General features: G+C 40.9%; 1 protein-coding gene across 2 annotated transcripts in view; it reads left to right on the forward strand.

Annotated features, from left to right (window-relative positions):
- SLC6A1 (solute carrier family 6 member 1) overlaps positions 1–22,531 on the forward strand; it is a 71,427-nt gene that overhangs the window by 43,819 nt on the left and 5,077 nt on the right. For both annotated transcript variants that reach the window (XM_064724450.1, XM_064724451.1), the window contains exons 2-12: positions 5,844–6,257; positions 7,552–7,683; positions 8,961–9,061; positions 10,460–10,569; positions 10,682–10,814; positions 12,177–12,311; positions 12,427–12,530; positions 12,862–12,986; positions 15,041–15,153; positions 19,102–19,233; positions 21,662–21,764. In XM_064724450.1, the coding sequence (XP_064580520.1) occupies positions 6,023–6,257; positions 7,552–7,683; positions 8,961–9,061; positions 10,460–10,569; positions 10,682–10,814; positions 12,177–12,311; positions 12,427–12,530; positions 12,862–12,986; positions 15,041–15,153; positions 19,102–19,233; positions 21,662–21,764 (1,423 nt within the window). In that variant the 5' untranslated portion in view covers positions 5,844–6,022. The remainder of the gene's footprint in view (positions 1–5,843; positions 6,258–7,551; positions 7,684–8,960; positions 9,062–10,459; positions 10,570–10,681; positions 10,815–12,176; positions 12,312–12,426; positions 12,531–12,861; positions 12,987–15,040; positions 15,154–19,101; positions 19,234–21,661; positions 21,765–22,531) is intronic.

The following is a 22,531-nucleotide window of genomic DNA, read 5'->3' on the forward strand; positions in this document are numbered from 1 at the left end:
TCCTGCAATCCCTGTCCCTCTCAATCCCTGTCCCTCTCAATCCCTGTCCCTCCAATCCCTGTCCCTCCAATCCCTGTCCTCTCAATCCCTGTTCCTCTCACCCTGTCCCTCTCAATCCCTGTTCCATCAATCCCTGTCCCTCTCAATCCCTGTTTCTGCAATCCCTGTCCCCTCAATCCCTGTTCCTCCAATCCTTGTCCCTCTCAATCCCTGTTTCTGCAATCCCTTTCCCTCTCAATCCCTGTCCCTCCAATCCCTGTCCCTCCTGTCTTTGTTGCTCCATTCTGACTCAGGCCAGATTCCTGGGAGCAGGAATTTCTTCCTCATGATGAACCAAACCAGAGATGTGCTGTAGATGTTGGAGGGAGATTTTATGTTGGTTTGGGTTTTTTCCACTCATCCTCAACACATTCAGCCTCTCCCAGTGCTTGGAAACTCTGCTGATGGCAAAGCCCAACCCAAACACAAACTGCAGCAACAAAACAAATCTAATCTAGTGCAGGGCTGTTTGTAAAGTCCCAGGACACCCTGGTGGGGTTTTTTCCATCCAGGCTGTGTTGGCTGAAAGGAGCCACGATCCGTTCTGGCTGTTGAGCAGCAGATGGAGCTGCCAAACTGCACATCTGGGGCTGCACCTGCAGCTGTGCAGCCACCCACGCATGGCCCTGCAGAGACAGGGCAGCTCCCGGTTTCGGGGTGCTCTCCCAGGAGGAGCCCCCTTTTGCCACCACCATCATCCCAATTTCCTCCTGTGTCAGCAAATGCCTTTGCTGGAATGCTGACCACAGCTGGGAGTGGTGGGGTTGGGTCCAGGACACTGGACAGGCGTGGGATGTGGAAAACTGGGAGATATCTGCACACAGGGTTTGTGAGGATGCAGGCAGAGATGGATTTTCCCTCTCTGAATCCCACCATGATCCCAATTTCCTCCTGCATCGGAAAATGCCTTTCCTGGAATGCTGACCACAGCTGGGAGTGGTAGGGTTGGGTCCAGGACACTGGACAGGTATGGGATGTAGAAAAATGGGTTTAAAAAGGAAATATCTGCACACAGGGCTTGTGAGGATGCAGGCAGAGATGAATTTTCCCTCTCTGAATCCCATCCTGATCCCAATTTCCTCCTGCATCGGAAAATGCCTTTCCTGGAATGCTGAGAGTGGTGGGGTTGGATCCAGGACACTGGACAGGTGTGGGATGTGGAAAATTTGGTTTAAAAAGGAGATATCTGCACACAGGACTTGTGAGGATGCAGGCAGAGATGGATCTTCCCTCTCTGCGGCCCACCCTGATCCCAATTTCCTCCTGCATCGAGAAATGCCTTTCCTGGAATGCTGACCACAGCTGGGAGTGGTGGGGTTGGGTCCAGGACACTGGACAGGTATGGGATGTGGAAAAATGGGTTTAAAAAGGAAATATCTGCACACAGGGCTTGTGAGGATGCAGGCAGAGATGGATTTTCCCTCTCTGAGGCCCACCCTGAAGTGGAACAGGCAGGAAGGAAGGTCACAAACACTGTCCTTTTTCTCTCCTCACCCCAACCACACCTACAGCTGATTTTCTACAGCTTCCAACCAAAAACTTCTTTTAATGGTTGCACATGGCTTTATAGTCATGCAGTGATCAGAAATGACAATTCAAAGAAAAACACAGCCTTTACATTTTTTTTTTAATGTTTCTTTTACCATAACTTTCAGTTGGAACCTCAATCCTCCCTTCCAAAAATGTGTAAATAAAATTGTTGTTGATCTCTGCCTGAGCTCGTGCCCAGTGTTGCCAACACAATTTTCTTCACGCTGGCCAGTGTTTCATGTGCTGCACCTCTGGTTTGAGCACTGGGCTGGCAAAAAGGAGTTATCAAGAGAAAACAGACAATAAATTGGTTGTGGATGGGTCACAGAAGACATGAAAAGCTTTATTTCAGTTGGTTTTTTCCAGCTGTGGAAGCGTGCAGGAGCCACAAGCACTTCAAAGTTGATTAAAATACCCCAGATAATTTTTCATAATCCATATTTGCTTCCTTGATTATTGTTTTATTTAGATTTTGGAAGTGTACCTAGCAACAGCAATGGTGTTTTAAAAGGTTAAAATGGTTGGGAACAGAAATGAGGAGTGGCCATTGCAGGCTGCCATCTCACTGTGCTGACAATTTCAGCTTTGTCAAACATTTGTCTTACATTAACAGCTAATTATAACCACGTGTAAAACCTGACATCATTACCCAGGATTAAGTACCATTGCTTTATCTGATTTGTTGGTTAATTCCTTTGGGAGCATTTCAGGGAAAGGTGTTTTAGATAAGAGAACTTTCTAATTTCACTACAAATCCACCGTTAATGGTGGCAACTGCTGTTTCTTGATTTACCTTTTTATAATTCTTTCTGCAGATTCTTAAGAGATCTCTAGGGACAAAATATACTCAGAGAGATTATTTTGGTTAATGGCCAACATTCTAAATTTAGCATTAATTCACTATTAAACATGGCAACTTCTATCACTTGGTTGGTATTTCTTGAATTCTTTTTAGTGTAGACTTATAAGAGATCTATAGGGAAAAAGGATTATAAGTGGTCTTGGAGATTGTTTTGGATTAATACTGAACTTTCTAAATTCACTAATAACCCATTATTAAAGATGGCAACTGCTATTAGTTGAAATTGTTTTTAAATTAATTTTGCAGACTTGTAAGAGATCTATAGGAAAAATTATAATAAGTGGGTCTTATTTGCTGTTGCTTTGGTTAATAGTGAACATTCTAAATTCAGTTTTAAGCCACTATTAAAGATGGCAACAGCTATTAGTTGAAATTATTACATTTTTTCTGTAGATCTGTAAGTGATCTATAGGGACAAAATGTAATCAGTGCACATTGGAGGTTGTTTTGGATTAATAGTGAACTTTTAAAATTTACTGTTTAATTTACCATTAAAGGTGGCAAGTGATACTTCTTAATTTTTTTTTTTAATTCTTTCTGTAGACCTATAAGAAATTAATAGGGACAAGTATAAGAAGTAGGTGTTGGAGATTGTTTTGGATTAATAGTAAATGTTCTAAAATCATTATTAATCCAAAATAAAAGGTGGCAACTGCTATTTCTTGTTTGTTTGGGTTTTTTTAAATTCTTTTCTCTGTAGACTCATAAAAAATCTATAGAAAAAAATATAATAAGTGTGTCTTGAAGATTGTTTTGGTTAATAGTGAACACTCTAAATCCACTATTAATGGTGGAACTGCTATTCCTTGATTACTTTTTTTAATTCTTTCTGTAGACTGCTAGGAGATCTATAGGAAAAATTATAATCAGTAGGTTTTGGAGATTGTTTTGGATTAATATTGAATGTTCTAAACACACTATTAATCCACTATTAAGGGTGGCAACTGCTGTTTCTTGATTTATTTTTTTTTATTTTTTCTGTAAACTCATAAGAGATTTATAGGGACAAAGTATAATAAGTGGATGTTGGAGATTGTTTTGTATTGATAGTGAACTCTCTAAATCCACCATTAATGGTGGCAGCAGCTATGCTTGATCTGTTTTTTTCTTTTCTTAATTATTTCTGTAGACTTGCAAGAGATATATAGGGATGAAATATAATCAGTGGGTCTCAGTGATTGTTTTGGATTAATTGTGAACGTTCTAAATTCACTATTAATCCACTATTAAAGATGGCAACTGCTATTCCCTAATTTTTTTTTAATTCTTTTTTCTATAGACTTGTAAGTGATCTACAGGGACAAAATATAATAAATGGGTCTCAGAGATCACTTTGGATTAATTGTGAATGTTCTAAATTCACTATTAATCCACTATTAGAGGTGGCCACTGTTATTCCTTGGGGTTTGGGTTTTTTAAATTCTTTTTTCTGTAGACTCACAGAAGATCTATAGGGACAAAATACAATCTGTGGGTCTTGGAGATTGTTTTGGATTAACAGTGAACTTTTAAAATTTACTGTTGACCTACTATTAAAGGCAGTGACTGCTATTCCTTGGTGTTTTTTGTTTTTCTTTTAATTCTATTTCCTGTAGACTCATAGGCGATCTATAGGAAAAAATATAATAAATGGGTCTTGGAGATTGTTTTGGCTTAGTCATGAGCATTCCAAATTCAGTATTAACCTACCATTAAAGGTAGCAACTGCTATTCCTTGGTTTGTTTGTTTTTAAATTCTTTTTTCTGGAGACTCATAGAAGATCTATAGGGACAAAATACAATCTGTGGGTCTTGGAGGTTATTTTGGATTAGTCATGAACATTCCAAATTCAGTATTAAACTACTATTAAATGTGGCAATTGCTATTCCTTTGGTTGTTTTTTATTTTTAATTGTTTTTTCTGTAGATTGTAATTTATTTTTTTTTCTGTAGATCACTCATGGGCAATCCATAGGAAAGAATATAATAAATGGGTCTTGGAGATTATTTTGGATTAGTTGTAAACATTCTGAATTCAGTATTCCTACTATTAAAGATGGCAACTGCTATTCCTTGGGATTTTTTTTTAAAATTCTTTTTTCTGTAGATTGTAAATTCTTTTTTCTGTAGATCACTCATGGATGATCCATAGGAAAAAATATAACAAATGGGTCTTGGAGATTGTTATGGCAACACCACAGTGAACGTTCTAAATTCATTATTAACCCACTATTAAAGGTGGCAACTGCTATTCCTTGGTTGGTTCTTTTTTTAAATTCCTTTCTTTGTAGATTCATAGGTGATCCATAGGAAAAAAGATAATAAATGGGTCTTGGAGATTATTTTGGATTAACCATGAATGTTCTAAATTCAGTATTCCCACTATTAAAGGTGGCAACTGCTATTCCTTGGTTTGGTTTTTTTTTTCTTAATCCTTTTCTCTGTAGACTCATCGGTGACCCATAGGAAAAAAATATAATAAATGTGTCTTGGAGATTGTTTTGGATTAGCCACGAACATTCCAAGTTCAGCATTACCCCACTATTAAAGGTGGCAACTGCTATTCCTTGGTTTGTTTTTTTGTTATTTTTTTTTTTCTGTAAACTCATAAGCAATCAATGGGAAAGAATATGTAAACGGGTCTTGGAGATAGTTTTGGCAACACCACAGTGAACATTCCAAATTCAGTATTCCCTCTATTAAAGGTGGCAGCCGCTATTCCTTGGTTTGTTTGTTTCTAAATTCTTTTTTCTGTAGACTCACAGAAGATCTATCATAAAACAGATCTATCAAAAAAGATAACAAATGGGTCTTGGAGATTGTTCTGGATTGGCTGTGAACATTCTAAATTCAGTATTCCCATTACTAAAGGTGGCAACTGCTATTACTTGGCTTAGTTTTCTTTTAAATTCTTTCTTCTGTAAACTCATGGGCGATCCATGGGGAAAAGCTGTCGCAGAAAAGGGCCTTTGCGGGGATGAGCCATTTGTGGGTGAGGGGAGACTCAGACACTCCATATGAGGGATAAGCAAATTCCGTTTATTGAAGAGAGCATCAGACACTTATACAGCAAATAATAAGCTTATGAATATTCTGTAAGCCAAGCAATCTATTGGTTAAACTATGCCATGAACTCTTCCTCATTCCTTAGGGGTTCCATCTCTCTTTTCTCGTGTCTCTTTCACTGTTTGTTATCCTACCACAGCTAGGCCCCAAGGACACTGCTATCTGTGCAGGTGCCGGACTTGGAATTAGCCACAGCTTTGTAATTTTCCATTCTCTAGCAGCTAAATTCCCAACAAAAAGCTCCAACCAGTGGATCCTAGGGCTTGTTTTGTAGGGATTGCTGGGTGCAGCCCCATCCCCTAGAGCAGAGGCAGCCCCGCCACCACCCCGTGTCCGTGTGTCTGAGTGTGCCCGTGGTGTCGCGCAGGTGGCTCCGGGGCGCGCTGAGGCTCCGCGCGGCGGCTCCGCGGGCCGGCCCTGCGCTCGCCGTCGCTCCCTGGTGCATCGGGTGGATCGCCACGAGCCGCAAAGCTGCTGTCCACGTGGACTGGTGCTGACATCTCCCGCCCCGCCGCCGCCAGAGCCTCGCCTGCCAAGCCCAGAGACATGGCCACCAACGGCACCAAAGTGGCGGATGGACAGATCTCCACCGAGGTCGACGCCTCCATCACCAACGACAAGCCCAAAACCTTGGTAGTAAAAGTGCAGAAGAAGAAGACGGACCTTCCAGACCGAGACACTTGGAAAGGGAAATTTGACTTTCTTATGTCCTGTGTAGGTTATGCCATTGGCTTAGGGAATGTGTGGAGATTTCCCTACCTGTGCGGCAAGAATGGTGGAGGTACGTTGGGCGGGTTTGTGGGGTAGGAGTCACCAGCAAATCAGCAGCAAATCAAAACCTGGTTTGGACAGATTTTTCATACATTTAGTTGGTTTAGTTTGGGGATTTTTTTATTGGTTTCTGTGGGGTTGCAGGATTTTTTTGAGAATTTTTTTGGGTTGGTTTTTTTTTTTTTTGGTTGGCTGGTTTGGTTTATTGGTGAGGTTGAGGTTGGTTGTTTTGGCTTTTTGTTTGTTTGCTGGGGTGTTTTCGGTGGGTTTTTTGAGTTTTTTATTTTGTTTGGGTCTTTTGGGTTTTGTTGGTGGTGTTTTGGTTTAGGGTTTTGGTTTTTTGTTTGATTTCTTGCTGTGCTGTCTTTTGAGGTTTTTTGTTTTTACTTTGTTTTGTATTTTTTGGTTTTGTCATTGGTTTGGTTAGATTTTTTTTGTTTTTTGGTTGTTTCTTTGTTGTGGGGGGTTTGGGGGTTTTTTGGGGGATTTTGTTTTTTTGGGGTTTTGTTGCTGCTTTGGTTTAGTTTTTTCGGGTTTTTTGTTTTGTTTTGGGTTTTTTTTTTTTGTTGTTTTGGTTTGGTTTTTGGTGTTTTGGTTGTTTGCCGTGGTGTTTTGGAGCTAGGATTTTTTGTTGTTTTGTTGTTGTTTTTATTGTTTGCTTTTTGTTTTGTTTTGGGAATTTTATTGTTGTTGTTTTGGCTTGGTTTTTTTTTTTTTGTTTTGGTTTGATTTTTTGGGTTTTAGTGCTTTCCACTTTTCCAGGAGGTTCAGAGCCATTTTGGAGTGTGGAGCTCTGCTTTGAGCTCTGCCCTGAAGTTTATCCTAACTCCGAGCTGTCAATGACACTTAAAAGACCATACAGTATCAGAGCAGAACTAAAGCGGGTTGCCCTCCATCCCACCCTGCAGATCCCTCTCTTTTGGGCTGAGTTTTGAGAGGATTTCATGGGGTTTGTAGCTGACTCTGAGCTCTCCATAAAAGGCTGGAAAGCAGCCAGGGCTGGTTGAAGCCTTTGTGCTCTCCATGAGAGGTGAAGGCAGCAAAGCCCACAGGCTTCTGGATTTCAGCTTTTTACTTCCACAGAAAACATTTAAACTACAGGGAGTCCTGGTTTTCCCTTTATTTTCACCTCTGGAGGTGCTGGTTCAGAAGTGCACGTGTGATTTCCACTAACATTTTTGAAAAGTTATATCTGAGAGGAAAAAAACCCTGTGGGTTTCTCTTCATATATAACAGGGATGGAAACTGGAAATTCACTTGTGTTTTTCCCCACTGTAACAGGCTTGTTAAAAATTTCCTTTTAGGTGCATTCCTGATTCCCTATTTCCTTACTTTAATTTTTGCTGGAGTGCCACTGTTCCTTTTGGAGTGCTCCCTTGGTCAGTACACATCTATAGGAGGCCTTGGGGTGTGGAAGCTTGCTCCAATGTTCAAAGGTACAGTATGGATTCCAATTCTCTCTCATTTGGTTCCAAATTGCAGAAGTTTCCCAAAGTGCCAGGGCAAGGATGTTTCTTGGTGCCTTTCATTTATATTTAAACCATGATTTTTCTGGAGAGGACACACTGATTTTCTGATGATTTTGAAACATGCTGGGCTATATTTTTTATTCTCCATTAAAAATAGCAAGATTTAGGCATTAGAATTGTAACAAACTTATTTTTGAGCTTCAAAAACTCTTGTGGTTTTCTGTAGAAATGCATGAAGACTGGCAAAAAATAGCATATCCAGCAGTAGTTGTCTGAGCAGGTTTGGATGTGTTCACAGCAATTTGGTAAACTTTGGTAAATTTTTCTGAGCTCACAGAGATTGGCATCAATTGGTTTTTAAACTGAAATTCAAAAGCCGGACACTTTTGGCAATTTCATACTGAATTCCTTAAGAAAAACTCACTCCATGCTTTAAGTTTGAGGTTTGATTGGCAGAACCCCAGGGGTTTTAATCTCGATTCTGCACAGACCCACAGACCTCCCAAATGATGATTTTCACCCTTCTAATCCCAAATCCTTTGACACTGCCGAGCTCCTGAGCTGAGTTCTGGCCCAGCAGAGCTGCACGTGGTGTTACAAATTGCCTCACCCAGTAGGACTGACAATTAGCACAGGGGGAGCTGCGAGTTTGTTGAGATTGGATTTCGCTCTGGGAGATCTAGCGCTGGGAAAACGCAGGGAGATGGAATTGTCTCTCACAGAGAAGTGGCTTTGCTCGAGTCGCTGCTGTTGGTACAGCCTTGCTTTGAATTATCCTGATTATTGTGAGCACTTCCTCCAGCTCAGGGTCATGGAATAGTTGAGAACACCCCTGGGGTGTCCACGTGGAGCAGAAGACACCCTCGTGGTGGAAGCCTGGCCTGTCTTTGGTCTGGCTGCCAGCAGGCGCTGTGATGGTGTCCTGAGTGCCTTGGAGCACATTCTCACTGTGTGTGCATCTGCCACCAGCTCCTGGGGGCTGCTCTGCCTGAGAATGAGCTGGTTTAGCTCCTTTTCCTGGGAGTAAAACATGCCAGGAACTCTCAGCAGGTGGGACTGCACCACTGAATCCTGGCAGTGAGCTCATGGATGGCTGAGCCATCACCCAAATAATCACCTCTGTGTAGTGGCACTGCTGAAATTCTCACTCCTACAACATTTCCCAGTGGTGCCTGCCCCATGTGATGTGTTTGCCCTTCACTTGGAAGTTCCCTTGGTTTTATTTCTCTTTGTTTTCCTTGCAGGTGTGGGGCTGGCTGCTGCAGTCCTGTCCTTTTGGCTAAATATTTACTACATTGTGATTATTTCCTGGGCCATATACTACCTGTATAATTCCTTTACCACTGTAAGTGTGTGTCAGAGGGGATGGGGAATTGTTTCTTGGATGTAAAGCCAAGTAAAATATGGATACACCACTAATCTGCCTCAGTGTAGATGTGTGAGGTTAACACAGCACGCACAGAAATCTGTAGGATGATCCATTCTTACTGAAAAATAAAACCTTATTTTGTAAAAATCCCTATTAATTTTTTTTTCTCCACAAGAAATTTAGAGCAGAAAAATGAACTTACAGGTCAGTCACTCCCCCAGGAACAATTCTAGTGTACAACTAATTATTTTGTTTCTTCAGTAGCAGCCACACAACCATGAGTTCTTTGGGAAATGGTATCATTGCAATGTGGCTTCATGATGGAGGGGTTTATTAAAGAAACCCCCATGGAATGGAAGGTCCCTGATTTGATTAGCTCTGAACTTCCATTCATTGTTGTTATTTTTGCTTTGTTTTCTTTCCTGTTTACTTTATTTTTAGCTGCCTTTTTTTCCCCCTCAAGGGTGATTCATCAGCTGAGTAAGTCCTGTCTGATTTGTGGGGTTTGGCCATCTGAGGAATCATTCTTACATAAGTTGTATATAATTAATGCATCATTGTTCAATTGTCTCTTCTATAAATTTTGCTCATGCTTGCTTGTTCTTGGCTTTAAAGGATTTTGCCTTGACCAAATTTGCATTAATTACTGTCTGGGAGTGACATGACCATTTCTGCTTTGTTGTCCTCAGAATTGGTATTGATGTGAAAGGTCAGGCAGAGTCTGGAAGTGTTTCTTGTGGCCCGTGTTAAATGAATATTGACTTCTAATTCCCTTGAAGCCTCTTCTCCTTGTGTATAAAACATGCGGTGCCCTGATACAGCAGTTCAGTGAGAGGATTTCCCAACAATTGCCATCAAAAAGATTATAAATGGTATTTAAATGAGGCTCATTCTAATGGATACCATGAGAAACAGGTTCTGCTCCTCACAGCTTCTGAAAGATGGGATGGACACATGCAGAACATGCACATAACAGATAGATATTTAATCTTTCTCCAATTATCCTCTGACCTGAGGGGAAAATGAAACTCTCTGATCAATAACCATCCTGATTTTCTTATCTCTTGTGCAACAAGAGGTACCAGGACCTCCAGGAGGTCCTTTGTGCTGTTTCAACATACCGTCATGGTGAGTGCATTGAATCCAGAGCATTTGGGCTGCAATTTTAAGGAAAAGAGGGAATATTTCCACACCTGCCTCCCACAACTGATAGGAATTGAAATAACTTTCACCCCGGGGAGATCAATGTCTGCAGAGCTCCAGCTGCTTTAGTTCTGCACTCAGCTGTCAGTTCTAGCAAAGAAAGAGACACCTGAGGTAATCCTGGCTTAGGAAGTGTTTGACCCCAGGTTTTTGGCGCTCTCCCCTCTGCAGACCCTTCCTTGGAAACACTGTGAGAACCCCTGGAACACCGACCGCTGCTTCTCCAACTACACCCTAGCGAACACCACCAACATGACAAGTGCCGTGGTGGAGTTCTGGGAGTAAGCTCAGCCTTTCCCTCCCTCCTCCCCGTGCATGCCCAAGGAGCACCTTGCTGTCCTTCCCGTCTCACCTCCCGAACCCTTTGCCAAATGTTGTGTTGGCTCCTTGCAGACGCAACATGCACCAAATGACCGACGGCTTGGAAAAGCCCGGGCAAATCCGATGGCCCCTGGCAATCACCCTGGCAATTGCCTGGATCCTGGTGTATTTTTGTATCTGGAAGGGGGTAGGCTGGACTGGAAAGGTAAGATTAAAAAGTATTGTTAATAGCTTTCAATTTAAAATGCCCATTTTGCTCAAATATTCTGAAAATTCTTGAGGTAAGAGGCGCCGGGGGCAGTTTGGCTGTCAGAGCTCTGTGAAGGATTTAATTTGTGTTTTCTTGGATTAATACAGCCCCATGCTTTAGGAAGAGCTGGCTCCTCTCTAGCTAGGTCAGACCACAGCCTTAGATGCTTCACTTATACCTCTTGCCTTGGCCAGGTATAAAATCACCCAAAAATATTCCTGCTCATTCCTGGGATGAATATTCCAGCTGGTTTGGATAGCACCAGAGTCGGGATGAAGTGGTTTGGTTCCAGCAAGAACTGTGCAATAAATGCAAAATTCTTGCTGGAACCAAACCACTTCATCCCCACTCTATTGCTATCCAAACCAGCTGGAATATTCAGAAGAACAGTTGCAATAAATGCAAAATTCTTGCTGGACCTGGATATGTAATTAAGTGCTGGGAAGAGCTGCTCCCACCTTCCCTCATGTGAGTGAGAAACATTTGAGGTCCTCTCACAGGATTTCACCCTGTGCTTCTTGGGGTCTGCCTGGCTGTGAGTGGAAATTAGGATTTACAAATCAATTAAAGGAAATTATATTCTTGAGAGACCCTTCTGAATGAAAGGGCAGCAACATCTGCTGATGGTTGATGCCTTTCCCTGTCGGAAAAAATCCCAGGGAAATGAAAAGCCAGCAATGGGGTTTGGTGTTGGGTTAGAAGAACTGAGGTCTGGGATTTCTTCACACTGAGGGAACAGATTGTTGGTTTTTGACAAGAGGTTATAACTGTGACCCACCTTGAACTGTGTGTTGGACAGGGCTGAGCTGAGCTCAGAGCAAATCATCTCCTTTCTCCTGTCTCTAAAGCACAAAGAGGCCAAAAAGCAGGCAAAAAGAGGACAAAAAGAGGGCAAAAAGAGGGCTGAGTCTGACTTCAGAAAGGGTTTCTTATAAGACCTCTGAAAAGACAAGAAAGTAGGAGCCTGTAATATAGAGGAGGGGAGAGTGGGAAAAATGAGCTGCCAGATGTGTTACAAGCAAGATCCTGGTGCCATGATCCTTGTGCTTTTGGGACTTCCTTGTGTTAAATACCCAAAAAAAAGTGTGAAAACATCCTAGTTCCACACTGTTCTCTTTTCAGAAAAATAGGCAGCAGCCACCTGCCTTTAGAGCTGGAGTTTAGGGGATTTTGCTGTAGGCACTTCCCAGGCCTTTTCACTGAAAAATGCCTCAATTTTAAGAGCCATCCTCAGTGGCTGCTAGAGTGTTTTCAGGGAGCAAATACCTTGGATCATTCTTCCTGGCACACTTACCCTGTCTTGTTCCTTCACATCAGGTGGTGTATTTCTCTGCTACTTATCCCTATGTTATGCTGCTTATCTTGTTCTTCCGCGGTGTAACACTGCCCGGAGCAAAGGAAGGCATTTTATTCTATATCACTCCCAACTTCAGCAAGCTTTCAGACTCTGAGGTAAATATTCTGTGCTGGTAAACCAAAGTTTCACTCCTCACTGCTCCCCTTTCTGCCATATGAGATGCTCCTCAAGAGCAGAAACAGATTTTTTAAAAAAATTGTTTCCTGCCAGGTTTGGCTGGATGCTGCCACACAGATTTTCTTCTCCTACGGTTTGGGCCTTGGTTCACTGATTGCCCTTGGAAGTTACAACCCTTTCCACAATAATGTTTACAGGTAAGCAGATGACTGCACATATTGCAGTGCCACTTGCCTGTCTCAGCTGGAGCTGGCTTCTGTCTCTGCGCACAGATAATTGAAATAGAGTTTAGTGTTGGATATTAACTGTTCTGTCTGGCTGGGGGTGAGATGTGTAACTGCCTTTACACCAAGGGGAGAGACTTCCCCAGCATGGAATGGAGCCCAGACTGGGAAATCCTAAACTGTGAAATCCTAAATCATTGAGATCTTTCCACAGGACAAAAATAAATAGATAAATAAACAACCCAAAAGGGATGAACATTTGCTTTCCCTGCTGCTTAAATTAAGCCCCTTCCCTTTGTTTCAGGGACTCCATCATAGTGTGCTGCATAAACTCATGCACGAGCATGTTTGCTGGCTTTGTCATCTTCTCCATTGTGGGATTCATGGCCAATGTCACAAAGAGGCCAATTGCAGATGTGGCAGCATCAGGTACCCGAAATCTTTTCCTCTAAGCTGTGCATCAAGGTTTGGGTTTTTTGGTTTTTTTTTGCTTGTAGGTTGTTCCTGCAGCTGCTCAAAATCCCTGCCCGCAGCTCCTCAGCTCCCTGTCCCCTCAGTCTCCCAGAAGGAAAAGTGTTGTCCCAACCCACTCCAGGCAGAGCAGGAGGGATTCTGGTCATTATGGGGTGGTTTTTAAACCAATATTTCCCAATCCAGCTGGGTTTTCATTTCTTTTCCCATTTCTTGAGGTTAAGCCCTTGGAGGCAGATCCATTTCTCCCCTGTTCACACCTACACCTGTTTCCTGTGGCTCTGTATCATGAAAGGCATTTTATTTGGGGCAGGGAGCTGTGGAGCTGTCCATGGGAGGATTCTGTTTTTCCTTGTGTGTCTTCCAGCTGAAAAAGCTCAAAAAGCAGCAGAGCAGATGGCTGCCCTGCCCCAGCTGGTGCACCAGATACTCACTTAGCAGTTCTGGCCACAGGGAGGGATCTCATAACTCAAAGCTTGGCTGCAACTCGCTGGTGGACAAAATCTGGATGACTGTATTAGCAAACACAACCCGCTGGAATATTCTCCTTGGTGAGAAGAGGAGAGAATTTAAGCGCTGAAAATAATCTTCAATAAATTACACATACAAAGAGATTAGGTGCAAAGTGATGATGGCAGGCACTGTTATTAGAAGCTGCTCTGGAAAGGCAGTGGTGTGTGAAATAAGCTTTTTGGATTTATTTCTTTGATACTGAAGGAGTTATATAAAGCCTACACCTGCAAACAGCACAATGTTTTTACATCATATTAAGCACATTTGATAACAGACCTCTGAAAGATGCCCATGGCCACTAATTGCAAAGGATATTTAAAAATTTGACCTTTAATTAAGGCTTTTATTTCTCCTAGTAAGCTCAGAGGCTGGTGCCAGATTTTACCACCATGAGAGGTTGTTTTGCCATCTTTTATACAGCCTTATAAAACAAATGATATTATTAAAAGGCATAGCTGCATTTCTATGGAACTCCAAGCAGAGTAAAATTACCATATTTATCTGAAGTTTATTTTGCTTTTAGCACTGCTATTTGGAATGCTTTCTGAACTGCTTTCCAGTCATATCTGCTCTTGTTAGCAATTAATTGCTTCCAAATCCTCATTAGACTTTGACAATCCAGGTGTTGATGGCACCCTTGCTCCACTGGTTTGGGGGCTGGGACCAAGCACTTGTCACTGACAGGCTTTTAATGGAAACTGAAAAATCAGAGGCACTCCTTAGGTGAAACACATGAGCTTTATTTCTGTGTTTTTTATAAATTTATAATTTATTATATGTATATATTTTATTATATAATAAATATATTAAATATCATATTGATTAATAGTTAAATATAAATAGATAATATATCATAAATATATACTTATTATATAATAAATGTATTAAATACTATATTAATTGTTACATATTAATACATATTATATAATAAATATATATTTATTGTAACTTATTATATTTATAATATATTCTGTGTATTAATACATTTATTTATTAAACTTGCTGGTTTTCTCTCTGACCCTGACCTCCAGCTATGCCATGAGAACAAAAAAAACCCTTTTAAATAGAGTTTTAAAATAGGGGGTTTTTAATAGGAGTTTAACACTCTGCCCCCCATCTGCAATTAGCAAGAAGAAGAATTAAAAAGTTTGGTTTTCCGCAATGACAGAGTTTATTCAAATATGTATTTAGAGGGAGGGAGTGGAGTGGAACAGCAAAAGGGAATGCTGGGAAGTGACTTCTCCACTGCTGAGCTCTGTTTCTTTTCTGAATGGTGCAAAGCAGGAGCAGCTGCTGAACCCATCCAGTGTTCAGCTGGTTGGCTTTGAGGGGCTTTGGGGTGTATTTATTTTTATTTTTTCTTTTGTTTTGGCTGGTTCACTTTCAAAGCCCGGTGCTTGCTGAAATCCCTGCTCAGGGGCTGCATCCAGAGCCCAGCAGGAGAGAGGACCCCAAGCCCTGACACTGATGATGCTGTTGTGTCTCCTGTGTGTCCCCAGGCCCTGGACTGGCGTTTCTGGCTTACCCAGAGGCAGTGACACAGCTGCCCATCTCCCCTCTCTGGGCAATCCTCTTCTTCTCCATGCTGCTCATGCTGGGCATCGACAGTCAGGTAAAACTGGGGTGCAAATCAATAAAAATACAGATTTTCTGCCACTGGCTGGAACCGGGTTTGATGTTTTATTTGTATTTTATTTATTTCTATTAGGAGTATTTATTTTATAAATTAGGATTGGTTTAATAATTTAGAATTATTTCTTTTATAATTTAGAATTCATTATTTTATAATTTAGAATTTATTTAATAAATTCGGATTATTTCTTTTATATTAGGATCATTTTATAGTAGTTTTTTTAATATATTTAGAGGTTTTTTCATATATTTGTAATCCTGCAGTTCTTCAGTGTATATAAAGATTATTTATTTTATAATTTAGGATTTATTTAATAAGTTAGGATTATTTATTTAATAATTTAGGATTATTTCTTTTATATTAGGATCATTTTATAGTAGTTTTTTTTATATATTTAGAGTTTTTTTCATAAATTTGTAATCCTGCAGTTCTTCGGCGTATATAAAGATTATTTATTTTATAATTTAGGATTCTTTTAATAAGTTAGGATTATTTATTTAATAATTTAGGATTGTTTCTTTTATAATTTCAAAATCATCATTTTATCATTTAGAATGTATTTAATAAATTAGGATTATTTCTTTTATATTAGCATTATTTTATATTAGGATTTTTATATATTTAGCTTTTGTATTTTTCATACATTTGTAATCCTGCAGTTCTTCAGTGTATATAAAGATTATTTATTTTATAATTTAGGATTTATTTAATAAATTTGGATTTATTTAATAATTTAGGATTATTTATTTTATAGTTTAGAATTCATTATTTTATGATTTGGAATCTATTTAATAAATTAGGATTATTTCTTTTATATTAGGATTGCTTTATATTATGATTTTTTCATATATTTAGCTTTTGTGTTTTGCATATATTTGTAATCCTGCAGCTCTTCAGTGTATATAAAGATTATTTCTTTTATAATTTAGGATTTATTTAATAAATTAGGATTATTTCTTTTATATTAGGATTATTTTATAGCAGGATTTTTTTAATATATTCTTATAGCTTTTGTATTTTTTCACATATTTGTAATCCTGCAGTTTTTCAGCGTATAACTCTAAACTCAGAGTGTCAGCTGGAAGTGGGGCAGGATGGTCCCTGGAATAATCAAATAAAGAATAGGAGGCACTCAGGAAACTCTGAGTAAAAAAAATGATGCTTGAACACCTCTGCTCTTTCATGAACTGTTGGAAGCACGTGAAAAATGGGCAGAAAATTTATTCTGCAGGCAAAAAGGAGCTTACCTCTGAAATATTCCCTGTTAAATCACAATGTTAAGAGTACCTGTGCATGTTCAGCTGTGTAGGAGACACTGGGATATGTTTTACAAGATGTGGATGCCACAGGAATTTCTGAAAGATCCAGAACTCACCACTGGAGCAAAAAGACACAGCACACATTTCATTTCAAGATCTGGAGTTAATTCAGAGGGCAGTGGGATGGTTACTGAGGATATTCTGAGTTTTGATGTGCTCTGAAATCACTTCCCAAAGGAAAGGATCACCAATTTATTGGTTCAGGCTGTACCAAAGCTCAGGGTGGGATCTAAAAACTGGAAATGAAGGAGGAGGCTCAAACCCTGGGGTTTGCAAACCCAAGATATTCTCTGTCTAGACCAAACTATTAAATAATTAACACATGGAATCATTAGAAATGTTGACTGTGACACAAATAAAAAAGCACAGAGCATGAGAGAAAACTCTTTAGAAATAACTCTGTCCAACAAAACCTTTTGTTAATCAGTGCTAATTTTAATACAGAGAAGAGCCCCAGTGGCAGCACTCAGGAGAGCACCCTGCCTTATTTCACCCTGCCTTATTTCACCCTGCCTTATTTCACCCTGCCTTATTTCACAAGGAATATTTGGAGGATTTGGGAAGTCCCCCCTGGCTGCTGAACTCTTGGATCATTTTCAGGAGCCCAGTCTGGGTAGATGTGTTAATTTATTTGCAATCAGCTCCAGTTGTAAAAGCAGCAGCTCCCAGTGCCTAGCACAGCCCTCCCAGCACGTAAAGGAATGTGGATTTACTGCCTTAGCACTGGACCAGTCTCCCAGGAGTGAAAATCCATCATTTTCCACAAATCCAAGCTGCCTTCAGCCTGTGAACACAAAAAGACCAAGGAGGGTATTTTATCCTAGGAGATGAAAGGAAGTTGAAAATTTACACTTTTTATTCCTTTGTTTTTCAGTGAGCTTCAGGCTTGACATTAAAACCCACTGCTCATTCTGGGGGGGAAACTGCTGTGAAAAATTGGGTCAGAAATATTCTTGAAAGCATTTGTCTCTAGGCAACTAACAGCTGAGGAAGGTGGTCTAATATTATTAAAAGGAATATGTATCTACAGGCTGTCATGCTCTCTGCATTTTCTGTCTGTCACTGAAACATTTCATCCACTCTAATTTACAGGAGCTGTAACCATTGGTTGAATTCTACTTGCTCTGCTGAAAATTAATAAAACTTTACTCATCTTCTGCTTTTCATATTCCAGCCACCATAATGATAACATTTATCTGAATATATACACAAAAAAGATTCTGGAGTGTGGTCATTTGGAGGACACAGCCTCAACAAAAAATGTTTTCTGGGAATACAGAGAATATTTGATTTATTACATATGAGAATCATATGAGAATCTTTAACCTTCTGTGTGAAGCATTACTCTGGCTAGACATTCTCTGTATGTTGGCTTTCTTGTATTACAGAAAAAAGAAGTTTATTTTGTAAATCACATAAAAAAGAAGTTTATTTTGTGGGATTGAGGCACCAAAGCCCTCAACTGTATGTTCATCATCTTTATTACAAATAAGAGCAGTTTCTGTTCACAGAGTGAAAGCAACAGTTCACAGCTCAGAATTTTGAGTGTTCTTCGAGCTGGAAATCTTTTTGCACAGATCATATTTCAGCCACCATAATGATAACATTTATCTGAATATATACACACAGAGGGATTCTGGAGTGTGGCCATTTGGAGGACACAGCCTCAACAAAAAATGTTTTCTGAGGATACAGAGAATATTTGATTTATTACATATGAGAATCATATGAGAATCTTTAACCTTCTGTGTGAAGCACCAATCTGACATTCTCTGTGTGTTGGCTGTCTTGTATGACATAAAAAAGAAGTTTATTTTGTAAATCACATAAAAAAGAAGTTTATTTTGTGGGATTGAGGCACCAAAGCCCTCAACTGTAGGTTCATCATCTTTATTACAAAAAAAGAGTAGTTCCTGTTCACAGAGCAAAAGCAACAGTTCATAGCTTGGGATTTTGTGTTCCTCAAGCTGGAAATCTTCTTGCACAGATCATATTTCAGCCACCATAATGATAACATTTATCTGAATATATACACACAGAGGGATTCTGGAGTGTGGCCATTTGGAGGACACAGCCTCAACAAAAAATGTTTTCTGAGGATACAGAGAATATTTGATTTATTACACATAAGAACCATATGAGAATCTTTAACCTTCTGTGTGAAGCACCAATCTGGTTAGATAATCTCTGTGTGTTGGCTGTCTTGTATGACATAAAAAAGAACTTTTTTATGTGATTTACAAAATAAACAAGTTTATTTTGTGGGATTGAGGGACGAAAGCCCTCAACTTAAGGTTTATCAACTTTATTACAAAAAAAGAGCAGTTTCTGTTCACAGAGCGAAAGCAACAGTTCATAGCTCAGAATTTTGAGTGCTCTTCGAGCTGGAAATCTTTTTGCACAGATCTCTTTGGACAGAACCAAGGATATTCAGCAGCAGAGCTTCCGCTGCAGTCAAGCGAATTCTCCCTTCTCGCTGGACGGCTGCAGCCTCAGGCCAGCCAAGGGTCCAATCACAAACTGCTCCCCAAAACTCCACGCTGGGCTCTGCAGTGATTTTTGTGTCCAGCCGGGCTCTGCAGTGTGTTCTGTGTCCCTTTCCCTGCAGTTCTGCACCGTGGAAGGGTTCATCACTGCCCTGGTGGACGAGTTCCCCAAGCTGCTGCGCAACCGCCGCGAGCTCTTCATCGCCGTGGTGTGCATCGTGTCCTACGTGATAGGGCTGTCCAACATCACTCAGGTACTGCTCCCTGGGGCTGCCTCTGCCCTGCTCCCATCGTGTCCTACGTGATAGGGCTGTCCAACATCACTCAGGTACTGCTCCCCGGGGCTGCCTCTGCCCTGCTCCACCCTTCTCCTTCCCCAGCCCAGCCAGGAATCTCTGCCACCCCCCCTTGGATTGTCAGGGATTGGCGCTCAATGGGGTTGGGCAGTTAAAGCGTAGAACGCCATTAAGATTTTAGCTTTGATATTTTTATTTGTATTAATGATTTATATTAATATCATTTCTTTTATATTAGGATTGTTTTGCTTTTATATATTTAGCTATTGTATATTTTATATACTTGTACTCCTGCTGTTCTTTAATGTAAACTCCAAACCCCACACCCAGTGTCAGCTGCAGCTTGCCTGTCGGTGTTGCTCACATAAACTCAAAGTCATGCATCCCTCAGGTACTGCTCCCTGCTCCACCATTCTCCTTCCCCAGCCCAGCCAGGAATCTCTGCCAGCCCCTGGATTGTCAGGGATTGCTGCTCGGCAAGGTTTGGGCAGTTGAAGCGTAGAACGCACTTCAGATTTTAGCTCTGATATTTTTATTTGTATTTATGATTTATATTAATATCATTTCTTTTATATTAGGGTTGTTTTGCTTTTATATATTTAGCTTTCCTATTTTCCATCTATTTATGCTCCTGCTGTTCTTAGTGTAAACTCCAAACTCCACACCCAGTGTCAGCTGCAGCTTGCCTGTCGGTGTTGCGCACATAAAGTCATGCATCCCTCAGGTACTGCTCCCTGCTCCACCCTGCTCCTTCCCCAGCCCAGCCAGGAATCTCTGCCAGCTCCCCTGGATTGTCAGGGATTGGCGCTCAATGGGGTTGGGCAGTTTAAGCATAGAACGCACTTCAGATTTTAGCTTTGATATTTTGATTTGTATTTATGATTTATATTAATATCATTTCTTTTATATTAGGATTATTAGCATTGTTTTGCTTTTATATATTTAGCTATTGTATATTTTATATACTTGTACTCCTGCCGCTCTTTAATGTAAACTCCAAACTCCACACCCAGTGTCAGCTGCAGCTTGCCTGTCGATGTTGCTCACATAAAGTCATGCATCCCTCAGGTACTGCTCCCTGCTCCACCATTCTCCTTCCCCAGCCCAGCCAGGAATCTCTGCCAGCCCCTGGATTGTCAGGGATTGCTGCTCGGCAAGGTTTGGGCAGTTAAAGCGTAGAACGCACTTCAGATTTTAGCTTTGATATTTTGATTTGTATTTATGATTTATATTAATATAATTCTTTTATATTAGGGTTGTTTTGCTTTTATATATTTAGCTATTGTATATTTTATATACTTGTACTCCTGCTGTTCTTTAATGTAAACTCCAAACTCCACACCCAGTGTCAGCTGCAGCTTGCCTGTCGGTGTTGCGCACATAAACTCAGAGTGGTGTTGGCTGAGCAGCCCCTCTCAGGAGCTGCATGAAGGGGCAGTGCCTGATTTTATCCAGCTCTGTGTGCTCCTGCTGGCTGGGACTGCCTCACACAGAAATCACACGTGTGGGAGGGGAGAAAACACAGCACAAATCCCCCTTGTAGCTGATATTTACTGCAAATCAAGCAGCAACTTCCTGAGTGTCAGTGGGAATGATGCCTTAGCATTTTAGCTTGTATATATTTAATTTATTGGTACTCCTGCATTTCTTTAGTGTGTAACTCCAAACCCCACACCCAGTGGCAGCTGCAGCTTTCCCATTTGGGGCACACACAGCAATTCCTCTCCAGGCCTGGCAATCAAGGACACCTCACTGCCTCAGGGCCAGAGATGGGAACAAAAGGGACTTGGGGGGAGCAAACTGGGGCTCAATGACTTCATTACCTGCAGCTGGAATTGGCAGATTAACCCCCAATGTGCAAATGGACCAAACTGATAAAAGTATAAAAACCCCTGACCTGTGGTCTATTTTGGGTGTAGCCCCTGAGGGTTTCATCTGCCCTAAATGTACCTGCAGGCCCTTCAATAAACAGAACTGCTTTTATTACCTTAATTCTGGCTGGCCTCTGGTTTTAGGTAGTCCCAAAAAGGCCTTACCTGGGTGTTCCCTGCAGGGCTCAGGGGACAGCAAAATGCACATCCCCACATTCCTACAGTCCAAAAAGTGGCAGCTGGAGATGTTGACTTTGCAAACTCTTTGAGGGAAATTATTAATTATTAAATTATAATTAAATTACCAAATAAAGAGCAAAGAGCAAAATTAAACTTTTCAGTTTAGACAGCAGCAATCTTAATTTTTTTAGGATGGACCTCAAGCCGTAAAAAAAACTTACCCTGTTTAATTCACACTAATAGGTCCCTAACCTACCCGCTGCTGCTAGTTTGTATGTTACATTTTGAAGCTGGAGGCCTTGCTCTATCTTTCATACTTTTTTTTTCCATTTCAGGGTGGAATCTATGTGTTTAAGCTTTTTGACTACTACTCTGCCAGTGGAATGAGTCTCTTGTTCCTTGTATTCTTTGAGTGCATCTCGATATCCTGGTGCTATGGTAAACAGCCTGTTTGTGTTTTTCCCTGGGCTTTACACACCCTGAGGATAATTCATCCTCTGATCTGTGGTTGATGTGCACGTGCTGGGGGTGGAACTGAAACTGGCTTTGGTTTCTGTGGATATAATTCAAAGTTGGCTTGTGGAAGGTGCTGCTGCCTTTTAAACACCCAGCCTAGCAGCCTGGGAGCCATGAAGAGTTTCAGGAATATTAAAAGGGTGATATTCCATCTCTGTTCCTGTCCAACTCCCTTGGGAAGCCTGGATCTTCAGAGGTTTTGGATACATATTGTCTCAGGACTCTTGGGATTTGTAATATTTCGTTTTTCCAGAAATTCTCTCACTCCAGGTTCCTGCAGTGAGCCAGGCTCCCTGGTCAGTTAGGGAATAATCACCTTAAATATCCACAACCTGAACCCAGCAAATGGAAAAAATACATCAAAACTCTCCCAGAAATCACAGAATATCCTGAGCTGGAAGGGACCCCACAAGGGGCTTAAGTGGATGGTCCACACAGGGCTTGGAATTGTCAGCTCCAGGCTCTGGCCATGAAGAAATCAGAGCCATGAATTGGTGACAGACACAGCTTTGGGAGAGCAGCAGCAGCAGGATGTTGCTCACATTAATTCAAAGTAAATGTGAAATTAATCAGGGGCCCTCTGATTTCAGCTCCACCTCTGCCCATCCATGGTGGGCACTGCAACAGAGCTGGTCAATGCTGGGATGGGTTTGGGGTGGTTAGAATTGTAAAATACACCCTAAATTTCT

Source organism: Zonotrichia leucophrys, chromosome 12 (genome assembly GCF_028769735.1).
Source record: "Zonotrichia leucophrys gambelii isolate GWCS_2022_RI chromosome 12, RI_Zleu_2.0, whole genome shotgun sequence".
NCBI classification, from domain to species: domain Eukaryota; kingdom Metazoa; phylum Chordata; class Aves; order Passeriformes; family Passerellidae; genus Zonotrichia; species Zonotrichia leucophrys.